The sequence below is a fragment of the Hoplias malabaricus genome, chromosome 12 (genome assembly GCF_029633855.1).
Source record: "Hoplias malabaricus isolate fHopMal1 chromosome 12, fHopMal1.hap1, whole genome shotgun sequence".
Lineage (NCBI taxonomy): Eukaryota > Metazoa > Chordata > Actinopteri > Characiformes > Erythrinidae > Hoplias > Hoplias malabaricus.
The window spans coordinates 19,584,746-19,607,669 of record NC_089811.1 but is presented as its reverse complement, the minus strand read 5'-3'; the positions used below and the strand labels follow the sequence as shown (position 1 = coordinate 19,607,669).

Sequence of the window (22,924 nt, the reverse complement as noted above, 5' to 3'; positions counted from 1 at the left end):
CGGAGAGGCGAAACCGTGAAAGGACTGTGAAACCGTGAAAGGTCACGTGAACCTCAGACCCAGGATCCAATCGGAGAAAAGAGAACTCCCAAATGGGCGTGACCGCGCCACAACTGAAAAGGAGTCGCTCTGCTCTTGCGCTTCACTTCTGCTTCTTGATTTTTCTCCACTCTTCTGGATCTCTTCTCGTACGCTCTTTCCGCTCTTTTGTCTTCTCTGTACGCCGACAAGCCAACTCTTCAAAAGACTCTTAAAGAGAAGAACTTCACGCAACTTCCAAGGGACGCGTTGTGTCAGTTAGCAGTGCAATACTGAAACTACAGAGTAACGTTGAGAAATTGTCAGTAATCTTTTCTTTGTTTTATTTGTGTTCGTGTTTGTAGCTCAATCCAAGTTTAATTTTACGACTGATCAAAGCAGGTGAAACTTAATTTGGCCAGAATAAAGGACACCGCTGGGACAGAAAAAAAATTCGTAAAATAAGTATAAGCTAATTAATTTGTAAACCAGCTTTGGAAGAAACTTTATCCTGACGCCCTTCTATCGGGAAGGAAAATTCCAGCCAGGCCAGCAGCTCTCTGTGAAGGGAATCCCCGACTGACTTCACACCGTCTAAACGCCGGCTGACTCATCCTGGAGGGACTTTCCCCGCTAATCAGCCTAACTTCAGCCGTGACAAGTCAAACACCAGAAGAACAGAGCGAAAATCTGCTGGACACGTCGGCTGTGATCATAACCAAAAGAAGAAAAAGTAAGCTAAATTCCTCATTTTCAGAGCTGAAAACGAATTAAACCTCTTGGTAAAATTATACCCTAATTAAATCATCTAGCAACACCTCATTCACAAGTGATATAGCCTAGCCAATTACTAAATTCGAACCGGTTTCACCTGCGTTGATGCCGTGAGATTTTGATGATTGTGCTATGTTTATCAACCTATTATCTTTCTTTTTAATAAAGTGTTTCCATTATTTGAAATAATAATGTGTGGGGTTTGTTCTTTGAGAGTCTGAAAATCCTGAAGAACTCACGTAGCGGTGACAGTATTTCCCTCTCTAATTAATTGTTAATATTTTTGTCATTTAAGTCAGTAATAATAATAATTATTACTATTATAAGTTATAATCACCATTAAGCATAACTAGCTCGAACACTGTTACTCCGCTACATGGTGGTCATACTGGTTCTAGCATTGTCTAGCAACATGATTATGCATTTCATGCTGGTCTAATAACTTGGGTAGCCTGGATATACTGATTCAGCAGTTTAGTTATGCTATTTTTCCAATCATGCTCGTCTTAAAACTTGGTCATTGTGGCAATTTTGTTTACAGCTTGGTTATGTTAGTTAGATTAGTTTTGTCTTGATTATACTGGCCAAGATAGTCTTCAAACATGGTTATGATAATAATATTGGTTTGTTAGCTAAGATATGCAGGTTTTACTAGCTTGGTTATACTGCTAATATTAGCCTGCTAGCTTGGTGATCATACTGATCATGTTTATGTACCCAATTAATAATGGTAGTCATACTGTACTACCCTCTAGGTTAGTCATGCTCCTTGACTGACTAAATAATTAAATTGGAGTCAAAATATCCAATTCTGTACAATTGCCAAACTGATGGGTTTTTTTTGGCTTGTTAGTAGGGATGTTGTCACAACTGGGTGGACTGACAGGTGGACCCAAATGCAACAACAGATTTATTTAAACAAAAGAAATATCAAAGAACCAAGGAGGGTACGGATGAAGAAATGTGGGTTCGCTCAGCAAGGAGCAGGCAGGACTCAAAATAACTTTTTCCGTGATAATTTATTCAAACGTAGCACACGTGATGACGTCACAATAAAAGAGGCACCCGAAAAGAAATGAAAAGAAAAGAAAAGAAAAAGAGCGCGTTAGAACTAAACAGACATAGTTTGTCCATACTGCAGTTCCCTCTACCTTCACTTGGCTACTGCAGCCAAATCCCCCTACTTTTGGGAACTTAGCCCCACCCCTCTCTTAATTGGACTAACCCAACTCTGGCAAAGCGGTAAGAAAGTTGCTCACAGGAAGATATATATTCCCTTCAATATAACCATTAACAGATATCCCCCGCACATCTCATTCCAGCTTCACTGGTAAGTGTTTATCTATGTACATAGTTTGTTAATAGGTTTACTTATTTGCTTTTTCCCTTTCACAGGTTCCTGAATCCAGCTTTTCCCTCCCCCTCTCTATACCTCACCGTGGGCCCTTCGGCTAGCACAAAGAGAGACAGGAAATTCGCTGCCATTCCCCTAGGAAACACAAGGTAAGTAATAATACCAATATACATTCCTTAATGTATATTCCAGTCTTGGTGATGGGTCCAATTCACTGACCTCATCACAATATGGAAGAATTATTTTGACATCGAGCACATGATCTGCACTGTGTCTAATGGAAAAGAGGCTTTTTGTCAGGTACTGTATGACACAATGTTTCAGATAGGACTGCCTGGAATAACTACAATACTTGAGTATTCCCCACCAAGTTTGGTAGATTCTTGAAAATTTAATTTCTAATAACTTGGGTAGCCTGGATATACTGATTCAGCAGTTTAGTTATGCTATTTTTCCAATCATGCTCGTCTTAAAACTTGGTCATTGTGGCAATTTTGTTTACAGCTTGGTTATGTTAGTTAGATTAGTTTTGTCTTGATTATACTGGCCAAGATTAGAAACACAAGGTAAGTAATAATACCAATATACATTCCTTAATGTATATTCCAGTCTTGGTGATGGGTCCAATTCACTGACCTCATCACAATATGGAAGAATTATTTTGACATCGAGCACATGATCTGCACTGTGTCTAATGGAAAAGAGGCTTTTTGTCAGGTACTGTATGACACAATGTTTAAAATAGGACTGCCTGGAATAACTACAATACTTGAGTATTCCCCACCAAGTTTGGTAGATTCTTGAAAATTTAGAGGCTTTGGGGGCTTTGGGAGCTGCCTTCTCTCTGCTCTTCCTTCTGTACCTCTGGCCTGAGGGCAGAAGTGTGAACAGTCCATGCTTGGGGTGTATGGGGTCTTTAAGGATGGAGGCAACCCTCCTGCGGACTCTCTGGTGGTAGATGAGTCCTGGTTATCTTCTCAACAGTCTTCACCACTCTCTGCAAGTGTTTTCGGTCCATCACAGTCATGCTGCCATACCACACTGTGATACAGCTTGTCAGGAGGCTCTCGATGACACATCTATAAAAATTTCAGAGAATTCTGGGTGATATCCCAAATTTTCTCAGCCTCCTCAGGAAACACAACGGCTGCTGAGCCTTTTTGACCAGCTGCATGGTGTTCAATGTCCATGCGAAGTCCTCACTGATGTGGACGCCCAGGTATTTAAAGCTGCTCACCCTCTCTACTTCAAGCTCCCGAATGAACAGTGGCTGATGAGTTCTTTTCTTTTTCCTCATGTCCACTATCAGCTCCTTCGTCTTGTCTGTGTTCTGGGTGAGGTTGTTGTCCTCACACCATGCTACCTGCCTGGTCACCTCCCTCCTGTAGGCCCCTTCTTCTCCATCAGTGATGCGTCCTATCACTGTAGTGTCATCTGCGAACTTGAGGATGATATTGTCCTTGTGATAGGCGACACAGTCATGAGTGAACAGGGTGTAGAGTATGGGGCTGAGGACACATCCCTGTGGAACCCCAGTGTAGGTGGTGATACTGGCTGAAGTCCTGTTGCCAACCCTGACGGCCTGCCAGTCAGGAAGTCCAAAAGCCAATGGCAGAGGGTGGGGTGCAGGTCGAGTGTGGACAGTTTGTGGGTAAGTTTGTGAGGGATGACGGCGGAACTATAGTCCACAAAGGGAGTCTTTATTTTCCAGGTGAGAGAGAGAATAGTGGAGGGCAATCCAAGGTGGATCTGTTGGCACGGTAGGCAGGGGGTCCAGGGTATCCGGTATACAGTGCTGGATGTGGGTCAGCACCACTCTCTCAAAGCACTTCATAATGATCGTCATAATGATAGTCATTCAGGCAGGTCGGGGTGGGGGTGGGGGTTCTTGGGAAGGAGGATGATGGTTGTGGTTTTGTAGCAGGTTGAAACGATGCTCTGGCTGAGGGACAGGTTGAAAATGGAGGTGAGAACATCAGCTAACTCGTTGGCACATGCTCTGAGGACTCGCCCCGGAATGTTGTCTGGTCCTGCCGTTTTACGAATGTTAATCCTTCTCAGAGCTCTGCATACCTGGCCTGATGATACTGAAGGTGGGGAGGAGAGGGCTTGTAAGGACTGGGTGTGTGCATGCCTCTCAGTGCTGCTGCTGGAGGTCTCGACGCGAGTGTAGAAGATGTTGAGGTAATCCATTAGGCTGTCTGTGGAGCTGATGGTGTGGGTGGTGGTCCTGTACACTGTACAAAGAAAATTGCTCCAATTGGAAACAAGTAATTCAATTTAGTTTATCCAACTTAATTTTTTAAGTTTTTTAAGGTTAACCTTAAAACATTAAGTTGGATAAACTTAACTGAATTACTTGTTACCAATTGAAGCAATTCAATAATTTTGTGTTTATCAACTATTTTCTTTTTACAGTGTAGTCTGTGATATGCACTGTAAAAAGAAAATTGCTTCAATTGGCAACATGTAGTTCAATTAAGTTTATCCAACTTAATTTTTTAAGTTTTTTAAGGTTAACCTTAAAAATTAAGTTGGATAAACTTAATTGAATTACTTGTTACCAATTGAAGCAATTCAATTAAGTTGGATCAACTATTTTCTTTTTACAGTGTGCTGCAGGCCTTGCCATATCTGCCTGGAGTCAGCAGTGGAGTAGAAGTTGTCCAGTTTCTCCCTGTACTGCCTCTTGGCTGCTGTGATGGCTTTCCTCAGTCTGTACTTTGCAGCTTTGTACTCAGTCTCATTACCTGATTTAAATGCCAGAGACTGAGCCCGCAGCATGTGTTGTACCTGACTGTTGATCCAGGGCTTCTGGTTGGGGAACCTCTTCACCTGTATGGTGGGCACGATGTTGTCCACACAAGTGCTGATGTAACCAGACACGTGCTTGGCGTAGTCCTGTATATTGACACTATAGTCCTCTATAGTGGCTGCAGCTTTAAACACATCCCAATCTGTTGTAGCAAAACAGTCCTGCAGAATGTCCTCAATCGCTGGCGTCCATAGTTTAACTGCTTTGGTTACAGGGTTTGTTTATTTAATTCTTTGTCTATAGGCCGGGTACAGGAATAAGATGTGGTCTGAGTGTCCAAAGTGGGGGCGGGGTGCAGCCCTGTATGCACCACGCAAGTTGCTGTATACATGATCCAGTGTGTTCTTGTCACGGGTGGGAACGTCCACATGTTGCCAATATTTGGGGAATACGGTCCGTAAGCTGCACTGGTTAAAGTCACCAGCAGTGATAAAGACGGAATCAGGATGACCCGTCTCTAACCTTCTGATGACGTCGTGGAGTTTGCAGAGCGCTGCCATAGAGTTAGCCCGCAGGGGGATGTAAACAGCGGCTAGAAACACAGCATTGAATTCCCGTAGTAGATAGTAGGGACGGAATTTTAAAACTAGGAATTCCACAAGAACAGTGCCTATAAACAGTCCACACGTCTCCACACCATGTATTGTTTACAAACACACACACACCTCCCTCTTTAGCCTTACCGGAGGCTACTGTCCCATCTCCCCGGTGCACGGAGCCAGGTGTCTGTGAGCCAGGTCTCGGTGAAAATTAGAGTGCAGCACTCTCTCATTTCCCGCTGTGTTGTAATCCTTGCTCTCAACTCGTCCAGCTTGTTGCCCAAAGAACGCACGTTAGCTAGCAGGAGGCTGGGCACCGGTGGTCGGCTGGTGCGAGCTTTTAGCCTCGCATGTAGCCCTCCCCTCTTGCCTCGCTTACGTCGCCTTCTTTGAAGCGCTCTCCTGGTGTCAGCATACTCATTCGAGGTCGGTGTCTCTGGGTTTTCCTGGCAGTAGTAGTGGTGGCAGCAGTGATGGTGGCTGTGATTGCAGTGATCACGGCAGTGGGAGGGCGCCATGTTGTGTAAGACAAATAACTAAGACAAACAAAACTAGAGATAATACAGAAAATGGGGCTAAACACAAGACTAAGAAACATAATACAGACCAAAGGGAGCTAAACACTGAACAAGGACTAACAAACAGACCATAAAGTTACAAAGAGGTACATAAAGTTACAAAGAGGTACAAACAGACCAGAGAAGTACAAAAAGGTATAAACAGACAAAACTAGCCAGGTTCAGAAAGCTATATTTACATTTATGCATTTGGCAGACGCTTTTATCCAAAGCGACTTACAAAAGAGGATCTAACATTCAAACTACAGGAAGTATATACTATATACAAGGTAATGTCCACCAAAGAAAATGTAAGCAAGGGGACTTAAACACAACAGCACAGACAAGGAACACCTGGGAAGGAAAACGGGAGGGCGGAGACAAGGGACCAAATAAAAACAAAGCGATGTGCACCAAGCACATGGAAAACAAGGAAGACAGACAACAAGAAAATAGGCCAGAGCGTGACAGATGTGTTCTGTTGAGATTCATTCCACATTTATAATCTCCATTCTGCTTGTGAGACATTTGTATGACCTGCACTGGACTTTTGTATTCTAAAAAGTCAAAAGCAAACATAGTGGCTAAGGAGTGGCTGATCAGAATGAGCTAGTGGAAAAGTAATTTCATAGTAGTTTTTTTTTCCCCAAAGCAGTCTCAGAAGGTTTACACAACTTCCATAATAATTTACCATTTTACATGACAGTTTAATCAGGAACACCTACCATAAATAGACTATATACTATACACTATATACGTACTGTAAGTTTATAATTACAGACGGTACCTCTGCTGCTCTACATCTTTTATCAGACACTCTTTCCCCACTCATTACATTGACATGACGTTCTTAATAAAGTCATCAGTGAGTGTAAACTAAAATTCAATAAGCATATAAGCATGTTATAAAGTGGCATGCAGTGGGTTTGGAGTGTCTATAACTGCAGTGGGTCTTAAATACAGTGAACCACAGTCAGCCCAGACTCTTTCCTGTAAGTTCTCACTTGTAGCAGAAAAACCCTGATGATTTTGCTCTCTGCGTGTGAGTACACAGCATTTCCTGATCCTCAACATAATATTAAAGGACCAAGTGTGAAAGCATCAAAGTTCAAAAGCGTTTACCAAAGACTGAAAGTAAAAAAAAAAATAGATTACTTTTTACCTGAAACCAACATGCTACTTTAAATCCAATGTTAAGTTTGTAAGTCAAATCCTTCTTTTAAAAAAAACAATTATATTGTGACAGATACATATATTTTAAAGTACATTAATACTAGCTTTTACACCAATCAGCCATAATGTTACTTACACCTCCTTGTTTCCAGAAACCACATTTCCAGAAAAATTATGATGCTCTGCAAAATCCATAAATTTAAATAAAAATTGTACAAAAACAATATTTCAAATGTTGAAAGTATAATATAACTAAAAATGTTTCAGACATAGTTATGAAATGTAGTTGAAAAATTATGTTTTAGTTCCCTGACCTTGTACTTTGATGAAACTAAACCAAAACTTCCAACAATAAAATTGCCTTCCACTTTAACATAATTAGACTTTTTAGTCCCTCTTGATGAGAGCATCTTGTAAATACTGTATATAAATTTTGCAAGAGAAATCCATGAAGAGTCCTAGGTGCATGGAATCAGTTTTTAATTAAAAATCTGTAGTACTGAAGCTTTGTGAGTTTTATAAGCTCAGAGATTAACAATTTATGCACCACTAGTGAGCCTGTGCAGTGTAGAAAGAGTTAACTTGAGATGCAGTGTGTATGTTAGATCAGTCAGCAGATGTCATTGTAGGTGGGCTGCAAACTAGCAAGATGTGGAACAAGTGTGAAATCTTTTCTCACTTCTGTGTGGCAAGAAAATGTTTCTCTACATCTGTCTGCTTGTCTTTTCCACCATCACTTTTTCTGGTAATGTACTAATGCATTCCTATATTTAGCCACTATTTGGTAAGCAATGTAAAATGCTTGCACACTTATTTCCTGGTTAAGCTTTGACTGTATACATTTCAGATGCCATGTAAAGTCAAATAACATATTATATTTTCCACAGGAGCAATCAAGAATGGTATTGTTGGTGGAGAAGAAGTTAAACCCCACTCCAGGCCCTACATGGTATCTCTTCAGTTTAATAAGCAACACACGTGTGGTGGGATGCTCATCAGAAGAGACTTCGTGCTGACTTCAGCTCACTGTGTAGAGTATGTACTTTTTAATACATGTTTAATGACAGAAATGTTTTTTTCTGAGTCTTTTGTCAATAGTATATCATTTTAGACTGGTTTCTTGCCATTATATAGAACAGTATTTGTGTGAAATGTGTTACTAGCTTAATGTTTTTTCACTGAACAGAAATTCAGAAGAATGTAGTAAATCAGGCATGATGCTCTCTTCTGAATGTCACGAATGAAATCCAACAAGTATCATCACTATCCAAAGAAAGACCTGTATCCAAAATATTAACTTTACAGGAAAAGGAAAAGCCATATTAAACTTTAATGAGAGTCAATATAAAAATATTTTATTAAATTTTTTCCAAGTTATTTTGGAGCTTTTCTACTCGTCCATTCATCATGAAATTATCACACAATGTGAAGGAAGGACAGCTGTGCTCTCTCTCATATATATATATATATATATATATATATATATATATATATATATATATATATCACACACACACAGAACACCAAAAGTTTTAGGCATCAGAGAATGACATTTAAAGCTATGTGTTTATTTTCTAGAAAAACAAACAAACAATACCCAACGTTAGAATAAATAACAATAAACACCATTTCAGTTCAAGAGCAGAGCAGAATACGTGTGTGTCCAAGAAAGCACAGGCTGAATACCAGCTGCTCTCTACAGGCTGAGGGAAAACAGAAGACCGTTCAAACCGACAATGTGGTACTTTATCATTTGTATTTAAAGTATACATATTTACCATTTTAATTTTATTAGAAGCATATAACCTGGAAATAAACTTTGAATAATACAAACCAGATTCCAAAAAAGTTGGGACACTAAACAAATTGTGAATAAAAACTGATTGCAATGATGTGGAGGTGCCAACATCTAATATTTTATTCAGAACAGAACACAAATCACAGATCAAAAGTTTAAACTGAGAGAATGTATCATTTTAAGGGAAAAATATGTTGTTTCAAAATTTCATGCCATCAACAAATCCCCAAAAAGTTGGGACAAGGCCATTTTTTACCACTGTGGGGCATCCCCCCTTCTTACAACACTCAGACGTCTGGGGACAGAGGAGACCAGTTTCTCAAGTTTAGAAATAGGAATGCTCTCCCGTTCATGTCTAATACAGGCCTCTAACTGTTCAATCATCTTGGGCCTTCTTTGTCGCACCTTCCTCTTTATGCGCCAAATGTTCTCTATAGGTGAAAGATCTGGACTGCAGGCTGGCCATTTTAGTACCCGGATCCTTCTCCTACGTATCCATGATGTTGTGATTGCTGCAGAATGTGGTCTGGCATTATCTTGTTGAAAAATGCAGGGTCTTCCCTGAAAGAGATGACGTCTAAATGGGAGCATATGTTGTTCTAGAACCTGAACATAGTTCTCTGCATTAATGGTGCCTTTCCAGACATGCAAGCTGCCCATGCCACAAGCACTCATGCAACCCCATACCATCAGTGATGCAGGCTTCTGAACGGAGCGTTGATAATAACTTGGGTTATCCTTGTCCTCTCTGGTCCGGATGACATGGCGTCCAGTGTTCCATAAAGAACTTCAAATCATGACTCACCTGATCACAGAACAGTCTTCCATTTTGCCACACTCCATTTTAAAAGACCCCTGGCCCAGTGCAACCGTCTGAGCTTGTGAAGCTTGCTTAGAAATGGCTTCCTCTTTGCACCGTAGAGTTTCAGCTGGCAACGGCAGATGGTGTAGTGTATATTGGTCATACACCGTGATACCTATGTGAATATATATTTGAAATATATATTTATATATTGTGTTTATAGCTTTGACCTTATTCAAACTCTTATAATTACTGATTATTTGACTAATGATAGCAATTAAAGTTTATAATTGGCTTACACAATTAAAACGTTACTAATTAGTTTGAGAATGAATAATAGTCAAGCTAAGTGAGTTCTTCAGGATTTTCAGGAATTTTAATGAACAAACTGTACACACTGTAATTTCAAATAATGAAAGTTTTTATTAATAAGAGAAAAGGTATTTAATTAACATAGCGTAACCTTGTAATCTCACGGCATCAACGCAGGGGAAACCGATTTGACTTTAAAGATAAGCTAGGCACTCTGGCTTGTGACTAAAGTGTTGCTAACTGAGGTTTAATTAATACAAAAATTTATCAAGAGACTTGATTCAATTTTCAGCTCTGGGAATGCGTAGGTTTAGCTTACTTTTTCGTCGATTCTCACCACTCGTTGTGTACAGAGGCTCTCTGAGGTCCTGGGAGTGAAGGCGTCTCACTTAGTTTCGCGGTTCTCCCGCGGAAGTTTCCAGGCTGAGTCAGCGTGGAGGTCTTTCTTCGTCGGTTGAGTCGCCTCGGGCGTACTCGGAGCGTGATGACGCAGGCGGCAGGATCCTCTCTTTGGCTTACTGTCCTGAGCAGAAGGGTCCAACCATATGGAAGTTTTGGACGAAAAGTTTCGCTAGTTACTGCAGATCCAGAACTGAAAATCGATTCAATAGACTTGCTTATTCTACAACTTTCTTCTATCTCGGCGGTGTTTCTTACTCTGGCCACGAATAAGTTTCACCTGCTTTGATCAGTCGTGAGATTAAACTTAGATTGGGCGATAAAACAAACACGATTAAAAGAAAAGAGATATTCAAATCACTCGACGTATTAGTAAGGCTTCATACTCTAGCTAATTCAAGACGTCTCTTGTGAGCTTTGGTGAAGTCTTTTAAGGTTCTTCTTTGTTTTCGTTCGTCGGCGTGAAGAGGAGAAAGCGTCTTGCTTGGAGAGGTTTAGAGCTTGAAGAGATGAAACAAAGAGAACGCGTGCAGGCGTTCAGAGCGGAAACGAAGTTAAGAGTCAGAGAGACAAAGAGTTGAGCTGAGTTGAGCTTCCGATCTTCTGAGCTGAACTGCTGAGCTGCACTGCACGGGCGAACGACTCTCTGAACTGCGCTCTCAACTTCTTCCTGTTGCGAACTGTGTTGTTCTCTCAACTCTGTGTGTGCCGAGCTGAACTTCTTTTCAAAGCCAGCGCGGTCACGCCCTATTGGGAGGTGTCTTTTCTTTGATTGGGTGGCGAGTCCGAGGCTCACGTGATCGACTTCATGAGACAGGAAAGGGGGAAGGCTGAATCAGAGATTTAAGCGATAAGTAATAGAAATTTCGCGTATTGAAATTTCTTATACATGTTAGTAATATACAACAATGAGCGTCCTGAATTATTAATATCAACCATTTACATAAGATTTCATCTTGGGTACGTTGTGTTTACGTCCCATTCACAATATCATTTTAGAAGTATTAATTCGTTTTTCTAATCAGAGACAGAAACTTCCTTTCATGATAAAAACAGTAATACACATCATTTCATAAAAAAGGTGGACGTTCATCGTAGGACACAGAGAGTAACATTCATACATATTGCATAAACATACTTATTAAAATTTCATTACGTCCATTATGCATTTAGACGGCCTTAGGCGAGACATGATTTCGCAAACGTCCGCCTGGGGTCGCTGTTGGTCCATGCCGTTGGTTCGGTGTGGATGAGTCAACGGGGGTTCAAACCGAGGTCACCCCTTCTAACCATCTGCTGATTCCCGTGGGAGATAACGAGAGACATTGAGGTGCCACTTCATCATAAAACGGGATTATAACTCCCCTCTTTGTTTGAGGTTCCTGTTTCTTAGAAGCATTATAAACTTGTTATCTTTACTTCCTGAAGAGAGGAAGGGGGCCGGGGGCCAGGTGTCGCTGGAAAGTGTCCCGCTCCCGTCTTTGATGTTAGATCTCATGTGCGTGCGTGTGTGTGGGGGGCTGCAGGGTCTTTGTCCCCCCCGCGGTTTGTGGAATGTTACTTCTGTCGCAGACACACACACAATCCTGTGGAATGTTGGACTCGGGACCAGACGAAGGTCCTGGTCAGAGTGAAAAAGTTTTAATTCAAAACTTTTCATTTCTTTATTTCTTCATTTTGATTTCTTCATCTCGTTATCCGGTCCATACTCCACTACAGATGGCATGGTGGATTGTGTTCACTGACAATGCTTTCTAGAAGTATTCCTGAGCCCATTTTGTTATTTCTTTGAGAGTGGCATTCCTGTTTTCCTGCAGTGACGTTTAAGGGCCCAGAGATCACGAGCATCCAGTAGAGTTTTACGGCCTTGACCCTTACGCACAGCAATTGTTCCAGATTCTCTAAATCTTTTGATGATGTTAGGCACGGTTGATGATGATAACCTAAAAGTCTTTTACGCCAGGTAACACCATTCTGATATTGCTGCACTAACTTTCTGCGCAGCAATTGTAGAATTGGTGATCCTCTTACCATCTTGGCTTCAGAGAGACACTGACATGCTGAGAAGCTCTTTTTATACCCAATCATGTTGTCAAGTGACCTAATTAGTGTTAATTGGTCTTCCAGCTGTTCGTTATATGCTCAGTTTCCTTTTTCCAGCAACTTATTGCTACTTGTCCCTACTTTTTTGGGATTTGTTGACACTGAAATTTTGAATCAACATATTTTTCCTTTAAAATGTTACATTTACTCAGATTAAACTTTTGATCTGTCATCTATGTTCTATTACGAATAAAATATTGACATTTGCCATCTCCACATCATTGCATTCAGTTTTTATTCACAATTTTTTTAGTGTCCCAACTTTTATTTCCGGTTTGTAACTAGGTTTATGTTATACATGGAAAAAAGATCTTCTAAAAGATTCTTTAAAATCTACAGTGCTTTCTTTTATTTAAAAAGCACACCCGTCTTTACAAGAATTTTCTGCACATGTACCACCCCGTGTGTGTGTGTGTGTCTGGTTGTATGAAGCCCTTTGGTGGACTGATGCCCTGTCAGGAGGGAGGGCCTGCCTCCAGGGATCTGGATTCATTACGACTTTAAGCGGGGTGAAATGTTTCCAGAAGATGCATGAATGGCACAGAAAACCATTTACTGTAATTTGTAAATAAATAAAGGTGCACTTTCTTTCTCTAAGTGTGAACAGGTTACATTACTCTTTGAGTCTTACGCTTGCTTTCCCAAAAGCATTATAGCTCAAATGCATCATACTGAACTTTTTTTTATTCGATACTAACACAAATATGCTTTTGGGAAACTGGGCCAGTATAGGTCGGTTATTCAATCTGCACTAAAACGGTTCTTCTATTGTTATGGTGTCAAGCTTGTTACAATAGAAGACGCTTCTATATGGAACCATCTACAGCACATTCTCCATCAATCGGAAGAACCCCTTTACAATGAAAAGAACCCTTTAATCATGCAAAAGGTTCTTCAAATGTTCAGGATTCTATATAATACCCTTTCCTTTAATAAAGAACATTTGTAGAAAAATCATTTTAAAGTGTGTAGAATAAGTAAAACTGCTGATACATGTGCTCCTACAGTGCTTGTGGACTGTCAGGGAAAAAACGTCTAGAAGCTGTGCTGGGAGCTCATAATATCAGTCAAAAAGAGCAGAGCCAGCAGAGAATCCAAGTGAAGAAGTGGATTAAGCATCCCTCATATCAGGAGTGCCAGAACAACTGGAGCTTTGACATCATGTTACTGAAGGTATAACCCTCTGCTTTTGCTGGTGCTTCTGATAATTCTGTGCCCTTTCTCAGCTCTCAGATGTGTCAATCTGTTACAGCTGAAGACTAAAGCCAAGATAACCAAGGCTGTGAACTTGATTGCGCTTCCTGAGGAGAATGACAATATTCCTGCCAATCAGAAGTGCTCTATAGCAGGCTGGGGCATGACTGTGCCGGACAAACATCGAGCATCTAACGTTCTGAAAGAGGTCACACTAAAATTACAGTTTTCATTTGAATGCAAGAATATATGGAAGGATTACTTCGATTCCAAGCGCATGATCTGCAGTGTGTCGGACGGGAAAAGGGCTTTTTGTCAGGTACTGGCCTGTTACAGAGTAAATTACACTCTAAGGTTTTTTTTTTTTTTTTAAATTAGCTTTTGAAATGTATTGTATTAACAAAAATATACCAGCCCTGCTTAAAATCTGACCAAGTTTCTCCAAATTGTTAAAATATGATTTTTATTAGTCAGTTCTGCCTCTGCAGCGCCCCCTGGTTCAATTCTGCTATATGTGCGGATGACATATCATCATCCCAAAGTTGGATGGCACCTCACATTCTGTAATCTTTCAAAACATTTTACTATCTCCATATGATACCCACCCCTGCTGCCCTCATAAATTCAGGCTAAGCATAGGAGGCTAGAATGAGGGAGTATTTAGGCTAGTTTGGGTTGTTTGTTCTACGAATCTTCCCTCCCATTTTTTTTTTTTTAGCATTTTTCAAAATTGAACTTGGGGTGGAGTTATCTGAGTGGCGAGGAGTTTTGGGTATTTTTTCCCCAATACATAAATACCTAGCGTTACATGAGCCAAATATGACTGGCCTCCATCTGTTTCTCTCTCTCTCTCTCTCTTTTTTCCAGGGTGATTCTGGGAGTCCTCTTATTTGTGACAATAAGCCTCAGGGAATGGCTGCATACACAGCCAGTGGAAACTGTGCAAACCGGAAGTTCCCAGAGGTATATGTTAAAATAGGCTACTTCATTTCATGGATAAAGAAAGTAATCAGTTCCAGATGAGTATTATTTGTTTGCACACCTGTAAAAATGGCATATTGCTTTTAACATGTTCACACCCTGAACATGTTTTGTTCGCTGCTGGGTACTTCAGAGTTTCAGTTCTCTAATCATTTATCTCAGAATACATTTCAATGTCAGTTAAGTAAATCTGTATTTTAAAGTGATGAATACAGTGCTATTTTTTCATAAAGATTTCTTTATTCCTCTTTGATGTTGCCTCAACACCAATGTATACGTAAGTACAGTCTTGTTAGTTTGCTAATATAGCAAATTGCAAATTTATGAAATAGCATAAATCACATATTTCATAAAAATAAAAAGTGAAAAAGTAAGCTGGTTCATATTCATCTGTTTGACAAACACATGTGTGAATGGATGCCTTTGTTTAAGGTTTAAAACTTTAGGAAGACTTTAGGAAACACAAACATATATTGGTTTGATACTTCATTTTTAAGGTTACAAGCTTGCTTTAATGGTACCATACATAAACTTTCTATCACTGGTTCATTAAGGAAGTTTTTTCACAGACACTCTCAGACAAACTTGCAGTAGTGGTAAATATCTGAAAATAAGATCTGGGATAAGCCACATGCCTGTGTGTTGTTTGCACATATTCAGTCATAGTGAAGACTCTTGAAGTTGAAGCGCTTCCTGTCTGTGAAACCTGTCATCTACAACAAAACCACACCACACCACAAGAACATTAGACAATAGTAATACAAACAAATAAACAGCTTACTGTATCAATGGGATAAATATAAACACTTTTTAATGCTTTTTCATGAACTTATAGAAGCAGCTAAATTCAGTGTGCTATACATACAGCAGATACATTTTGGACCATGTGCAGCACCCAGAATGTTACTTAGATATCGTATATGTAAAGCTTGAGTACCACACAGTAAACCAACATCAGGATATGCTCTCACCTGACTGGGGTCCCTGGTGAAGTATCTCTTTTCTATAACCTAAAGAAAGAGATCACACAAACAGCACACTAAAATGAACAGAACACCAAAGCACTCAATATAGGCCAACCTTAGCATCCAGTGTACTGGGTTAAAGTGAACTTATTTTGGCCACAAACATTCAGCTGAACACACACAGCCTGTATTATCTCCACAGAAGAACATGAATTGAAAAGCAACACTCTTAAGCATCAGCTATAGAGGTATAAACCACAATGCCCTGGGTAGCACAGTAATGAAACTGTATTATCTGGAATGATGGTGCACCAGTGCACAGTTGTGTGTTCCCTTAAAAGTATGAATTGTTCATTTAATTGTGTGTCCAGATGCTTTTATATCTTGTCACTGAAAAACTAGTAACTTTACAGAAGAAGGGGAAAAAAAGCTTCTTTACATTCAATAGAAGTCAATGCAAATACATTTTATACCAAGGAGCATTTCTATTGGTTTATTCACCATAAAGAATTCACAAATATATATATATATATATATATATATATATATATATATATATATATATATATTTTTTTTTTTAATATGGTTTTATATCAACCATAACATTATGACCACATCCTTGTTTCTACAATCACTGTCCATTCTCTCAGCTGCACTGACCACTCAGGAACACTTTTTTGTTCTACAATAACTGAATTGAACTTTATACATTGTTTGCCCCCTTTCACCCTGTTCTTCAATGATTAAGACCTCCACAGGACCACCACAGAGCAGGTATGATTTGGGTGGTGAATCATTCTATGCCTCGCAGTGGCACTCTTGTGGTGATGTGTCAGTATGTGTTGTACTGGAGTGGATCAGACACCTTTTTTTACCCCTCAGTGTCACCGCTGGACTGAGAATAGTCTACCAACCAAAAATATTCAAACATCAGAGTCCTGTATCCACTGATGAAGGACTACAGGAAGTCCAACACTACTACAACACTAGCTACTCTCTCTGACTTTACATCTACAAGGTGGACCAACGTCCACAGACAATGTGTGTCTAACAGAGTGGACAGTAAGTGGACACGGTGTTTAAGACTCTGATGGTTTAATATTTTTGGTCGGTGTACTATTCTCAGTCCAGCGGTGACACTAAGGGGTTAAAAAAAAAGGTGTCTAACCCACTCCAGCAGAACACACACTAACACCACTGCAGTGTCACTGCAGCACTGTGAAGGATGCACCACCTAAATCATACCTTCTCTGCGGTTGTCCTGGCCATTGAAGAACATGGTAAAACAGGGAAAATTAATATACAGAGCAACAAATAGACTGCATGGTCTGTAATTATAAATCTACAAAATGCTCTGGTATTTTCCAAATTTTGCTTGAAACAATTTAGCTACTGGTCTATGAACTCTGCGGCTGGCAGTAACATGAGATTTATAACAATGTAAAGTATCTTACTTTGTCAAAGAACCTGCTCAGTTTCACAGCATTAGATGATCCGGCAGCAAAATATCGTGGGTTTGTGCAGTCCTAAATGTGAGACAAGGGTAAGAGAAACCCCTCATTATCACAACATATTAATGGCATGAAAAATAAAAACAGGTAACACAATACTAGTTGTTTAACTTTGTTGAAAAAACTTGTTACAATTATAATATGCTACACAAAAGGCTGTAGACACCTAATATGGGTACGATGAAGGGTAGTTATAGGATGTTTGTCCCCTTTGTTACAGTAGCAGCTTCTACTGTTCTAAAAAGGCTTTAAACTACATAAGGGAACACAGGTCTGCAGAATTTATTGCATTCAGCCACAAAAACACTACTTAGGATTTGGTACTGGTGCTTAATGTTTAGTTCTTAACAATAAGCACCATTTTAACTCAAGTATTGGCAGGAGCTCCACTGCTTCTCAGCTTAATGCTGGGGGACTTTATACCCCTCTAGCACACATTTGTGCACACATGGTGACCTTAGAATCATGTGGAAGCTGCTAGAGTGGCCCATTCTACTGAGAGTGTTTTTCTGTGGAGATAGTATCAATTGAAATGCCTGTGTAAGCTGATGTGATAATTACTCATAAGGTGAGGTGTCTACAAATTTTGGATGTGTAGTGTAATTCTTATTAAATAGTCTTTTATATTTTAGTCATTCCCTTACTATCTAACAGACTGTGTGAATCACCCACCAGATTGATCTCCTCTGCATTAAAATCTTCAGATAGGAAGGCTGTACGTGTCAGTACGTCATTCCGCTTGTTTTCAGGGATCTGATCATATTTGGTGCCAATAATCAGGAGAGGGACGGGATTCTCTGCAAATTGCTCTCTGTCATAATCCCTGTGCCCACAGGAATAAAGTCTCGCGTTACTTCTTGTCTGTTCATAAGATTGCCAGTTATAAATCTACTTAGCCAAATACAAAGTAATTTCACCTGCTAGTGTAATAATTTAACACTCTCAGTGTTAAGTTAACACTAAAAGTGTTGATTTAACACTGGTGAATTTACTGTGTACTTGAACTACTTTGAACACTTGTTGTCAAATACACAATTTGTTTCCTAGGTACCAAAAAATGCACCAAAAAAACCTTTCACTGTTGCAGGAATATTTCCAAAGTCCGAATAAAATCTCGTGAATCTTGTGAGTTGAAGCAAGATCATGTCATGTCAGTTGTTCAATGTGAATTGGTCAGGAGAGCTGTTTTAACAACCCTCTTAAATCTTTGATCATGCAAATAGTGACATAGACATGGTTAATAAATACATTATTAAATTGTATTAAATGTAAAAAAGCCGCATATATTTGAACATATGTTCATATGAGGCTGATTATTTAAATAAAGCATGATCTACGAACGCGCACTTCATGCTCAGCACTCCTACCTTGCACATCCAAATATAATGGAACATATGTAAAAGCAGCTGTATTTGATGAAGTGTTACTGAGAATGTGGAAGTGGCGGTCACTAATAAAATTGACGGTGTGGGTGAATTAGTGATCCTAACCCTACACTGTGCAAAAAAAACTAAACAAAAAAGTATTGTACATGTACACTATCGGACACTAAAGGCACAAACAGTGTAAATGTACCTTTAAAAGGTACAGAAATTGTTTTAAAGTAGAGTTTTGTTCCCCAAAGGTATATTCCATCCCCTTCTGCAGAAGGAGAGATGAATATCTGTAAGCATTTGTTAAAGTACTGTGTAAAATAAAATAATGTCCAAAGTAAAAGTCCTGGAGATTAAATGGGCCAAAGTCTTCTAGAGTACGGTTAACACTAAGGACTCGTTAGTGGCATTTTCAACTAAATTTTGTGTAGTTGTATTTCATACTAGTTTAACATATTGGGATAAAATATATATTTCATACATACATAAAATATAAAACAATTTCTATAAGTTAATATATATATATATATATATATATATATATATATATATATATATATATATTCAGGTATTCCCACACATTTAGTTTATTTCTTCCTAACAGATAAGAAACTGCAGATAAAGTATGTAAATTAACTGTTCGTTTATGTGCATGCATATGTTCTAGAGGATGCTACTTCTAATGCATGTATTTTCACTTAGGAAAATAAAGGTTATTTGTAGGTTTACAGTTACTAACTAGCCCAACTGCCATAACTAATTTAATCAACTGCTTAGACTGAACATTTAAGGAGGTAGGGCTAATATCTGTAATCGCATCTGTAGAGTGCACTGAAGTTGTAATAATAGCATAGGATGGAAAATACTGAAAATGAAGCAATAATATTTTGTTGTAGAGTCTTCTCCAAATTTATTGTAAACAGTGGCCATTTTTAAAAAATAAATGTGTACTTTTTTCACTTTTGAACACGAACTTAAGAGGCCTTACCCATTGGACACGATGACCCCTGTAGGAGAAGAATCTTTATTTAATGCCTCCATTGACCAGCGATACAGATTCTGTGAGGATTTTTTGTTGGTCAGATCATGGACTAGAATAATGCCTGTAAAAAAAATTATAATAATAATAATAAATAAAAAAAAAACAAAACAAAAAAAAAACCCAGTGACCAATAAAGTTTAGGTGGAGAAAAACATTTTTAATACAGTCACGTGTCTGATTCATTTGTAACTGCAGTGCTGAGAATAATTCATCACTCGAGTTGGGAGTCTTGACCATTACAGAACTTGGTAAAACAGAGCAGCAGATAGACTAGAGTGTGTAACTGTAGAATTGCACATGCTCTTATTTGGAAGGTTAGATGACGAAATGTAGTAGAATAACTGTAGAATATCAATAATATATTTACAGACCCATTTCAAAAAATTAGAATATCATGGAAAATTTATTTCCATAATTCCATTCAAAAAGTTAAACTTTTACAGAATACAGATTCAGGGCCCATAATTTAAACGAGCTCAAGTATTTATTTGTTTATTTTAACTTTATTATGGAAATTAATCAACATTTCCATGATATTCAAATTTTTTGGAATGGGTCTGTGTATAATATATATACAGAGGTTGGACAATGAAACTGAAACAATGAAGCCCCACCCCACATTTAAAAAAAAAAAAAAAAAATTATATATATATATATATATATATATATATATATATATATATATATATATATATATATATATATATATATACACACACACAGGGGTTGGACAAAGAAACTGAAACACCTGGTTTTAGACCACAATAATTTATTAGTATGGTGTAGGGCCAATACAGCATCAGTTCGTCTTGGGAATGACATATACAAGTCCTGCACAGTGGTCAGAGGGATTTTAAGCCATTCTTCTTGCAGGATAGTGGCCAGGTCACTACGTGATGCTGGTGGAGGAAAACGTTTCCTGACTCGCTCCTCCAAAACACCCCAAAGTGGCTCAATAATATTTAGATCTGGTGACTGTGCAGGCCATGGGAGATGTTCTACTTCACTTTCAAGTTCATCAAACCAATCTTTCACCAGTCTTGCTGTGTGTATTGGTGCATTGTCATCCTGATACACGGCACCGCCTTCAGGATACAATGTCTTACAATATGGTCTTACTGGTGCAATGTGCAATTAATGAAGATTGGCCACCAGGCTGGTCCAATTTAGCCATGAAACCTCCCACACTAAAATGACAGGTGTTTCAGTTTCATTGTCTAAACCAGGGGTGGGCAATCTTATCCGCAAAGGGCCGGTGTGGCTGCTGGATTTAAGTCCATTCAGGCTCAAGCACACCTGATTTCACTCCTTTAATTAGTTGGCTTGAGTAAAACAAATGATCATGTGACCTCCTGGTTGGTTGGAATAAAAACCAGCAGCCACACCGGCCCTTTGCGGATAAGATTGCCCACCCCTGGTCTAAACCCTGTATATTCACACACACGTTATTTTGGCCATGCAAGCTATAATTACAGTTTTAATGCTACATTTCTAAGAAAAATTTTATTTCTAAAATAGTAAAAAGTAAAATATTCTCCTGTTCCCTGTGCAGGACATGGAAAAGTATTTTCAAGTGTTGATACATTTATATATAACTGTATATACAGCTTAGATACATTACCATTAACTGAATTGTAGAAAACTGCTCTGGTACTTTTAACACTACTGGCACTTCCAACAGACCCTCCAACATCCCACAGTTCGATGTAATAGGTCTTCTCCTCTGGTGTGCCCTCTTTATAGTCATGAATCTGCAAGGAAAAATCAGTTATTCAAATCTCTATGCATTTAACGTTATAGAACTATTCGTGGCTTTGTGATGTCTGGGTCAATCTTGTTCTTGACTCTAAAATAAGATTTTACATTTTAAAAATTAATTTAGCATTATTTTTTAACTCATTAAGGTTCAAGGAAGAAGGTGTACTGTCTTTTCTATGCTTTTAACAAAAGAAACCACTTTACATCTATTTCTTTGCAACATGTTTTTGGATTATTTAATTTCCACTTAGCAATCTTCTTTTGCAGGTTCGCACTCATCTGTTAATTTTTGTTCACAGAGAAATAGTTTGCCCTATATCTGCTTAACTCCACTGTATCCTACACATATATTTACCTATATCTACTGTTCTGAGAAAGATTTAGACTAGCGGAAGACATTTCTGTGAGGATATTGGGAATTTGAGAAACACAAGATTATGCACTGATGTTTGACAATTAGTTCTGGATCAAAAACACCATTCAAAATCCTCCCAAACGTGGAATATCATTACAGAGAACACAGCTCCAATGCTACACAGCATATTTTTGTGGGGCTTTAGACCCCTCTAGCTGATGTTTGGTGTTGTGCACTGTGACCATTTTCTCATTTTATTTCATGGTTTCCTATAGAGATTATACTAACAGTGTGTGTATAGTTTAAAGTCTGTGTCGACAGTATGAGCATTAAATGGTAATGGCTGTCAAAATAAAGCCACATAAACCGTATTTCGTGTATTTTATACACCATGTATCAGTCTTACCCTAACGTCCACAGAGCAGCCCACTGTCCACGAAGGATTCCCCAACACTTGGTTTTGGCATAACAGATGAACTAAAGAGGATTTTCCAACGCCTGTGAACACATTATACCATAAGAAAAAATGAACTTCGAAAACCTCTACACAGGAATAAGTGAAACGTTGAATGAAATGTCATCAAAATAAAGATAGGTAAGCTGGTTAGCCAAAGGGTATTCAGAGCTAGCGTTAGCAGCTAACAGAGAATGGTTTGACGCCGTTCGGGAGAATTAAGAAGAACGCGATATGTCCAAAACCTAAAACCGACTTATAGATAATTTAACGCCTCTTACCAGAATCTCCTAAAACCAACACCTTAACCCTGTCGAGGGATGCCATTATTCCATCGTCACCAGCAACAAAGCAAGTTTACTAAGGATTACACATTGTCAACATTTAAATTAAACCACAAACACCACCGTCAACCGCTAGAGGCGCCCGCGAGAAAGTCATCGCTGAATAGGGATGAATAATGCTAAACAGCTAAAACGTACATTAAACGTGATTTAGGCGTTTTTATTGGAAATGTACTATAATTTTGGAAAGTAAACTGAAATGTTTCACTAAGTTATTAATATTCACCTACCATATTGTTGGTTATCTTTAACCTTAGAGAGGTTTTTGACCGAAAATGAAATTATGAATTGTATTATTAGTTA

General features: G+C 38.9%; 2 protein-coding genes across 3 annotated transcripts; one reads left to right on the top strand and one right to left on the bottom strand.

The window, feature by feature from the left end:
• The first annotated feature begins 658 nt into the window (after positions 1 to 658).
• Positions 659 to 15,138, top strand: LOC136664188 (granzyme B(G,H)-like). Of its 2 annotated transcripts, XM_066641285.1 has the most exons (6): positions 659 to 751; positions 2,188 to 2,295; positions 8,118 to 8,265; positions 13,652 to 13,817; positions 13,897 to 14,157; positions 14,706 to 15,132. In XM_066641285.1, the coding sequence occupies exons 3-6, from the start codon at positions 8,177 to 8,179 to the stop codon at positions 14,859 to 14,861; spliced, it is 672 nt and encodes a 223-aa protein (XP_066497382.1). In that variant the 5' UTR covers positions 659 to 751; positions 2,188 to 2,295; positions 8,118 to 8,176; the 3' UTR covers positions 14,862 to 15,132. The 2 variants fall into 2 exon arrangements, with proteins under 2 accessions (XP_066497382.1, XP_066497381.1); XM_066641284.1 differs by lacking the exons at positions 659 to 751; positions 2,188 to 2,295 and adding an exon at positions 7,864 to 7,975 and having other exon boundaries at positions 14,706 to 15,138.
• rabl3 (RAB, member of RAS oncogene family-like 3) lies at positions 15,084 to 22,726 on the bottom strand. Its single transcript, XM_066641286.1, has 8 exons — positions 22,559 to 22,726; positions 22,230 to 22,321; positions 21,332 to 21,461; positions 19,657 to 19,771; positions 17,968 to 18,118; positions 17,239 to 17,310; positions 15,791 to 15,829; positions 15,084 to 15,532 (listed from the first exon to the last, which is right to left on the bottom strand). The coding sequence occupies exons 1-8, from the start codon at positions 22,602 to 22,604 to the stop codon at positions 15,476 to 15,478; spliced, it is 702 nt and encodes a 233-aa protein (XP_066497383.1). The 5' UTR covers positions 22,605 to 22,726; the 3' UTR covers positions 15,084 to 15,475.
• Between the last annotated feature and the right edge of the window lie 198 nt (positions 22,727 to 22,924).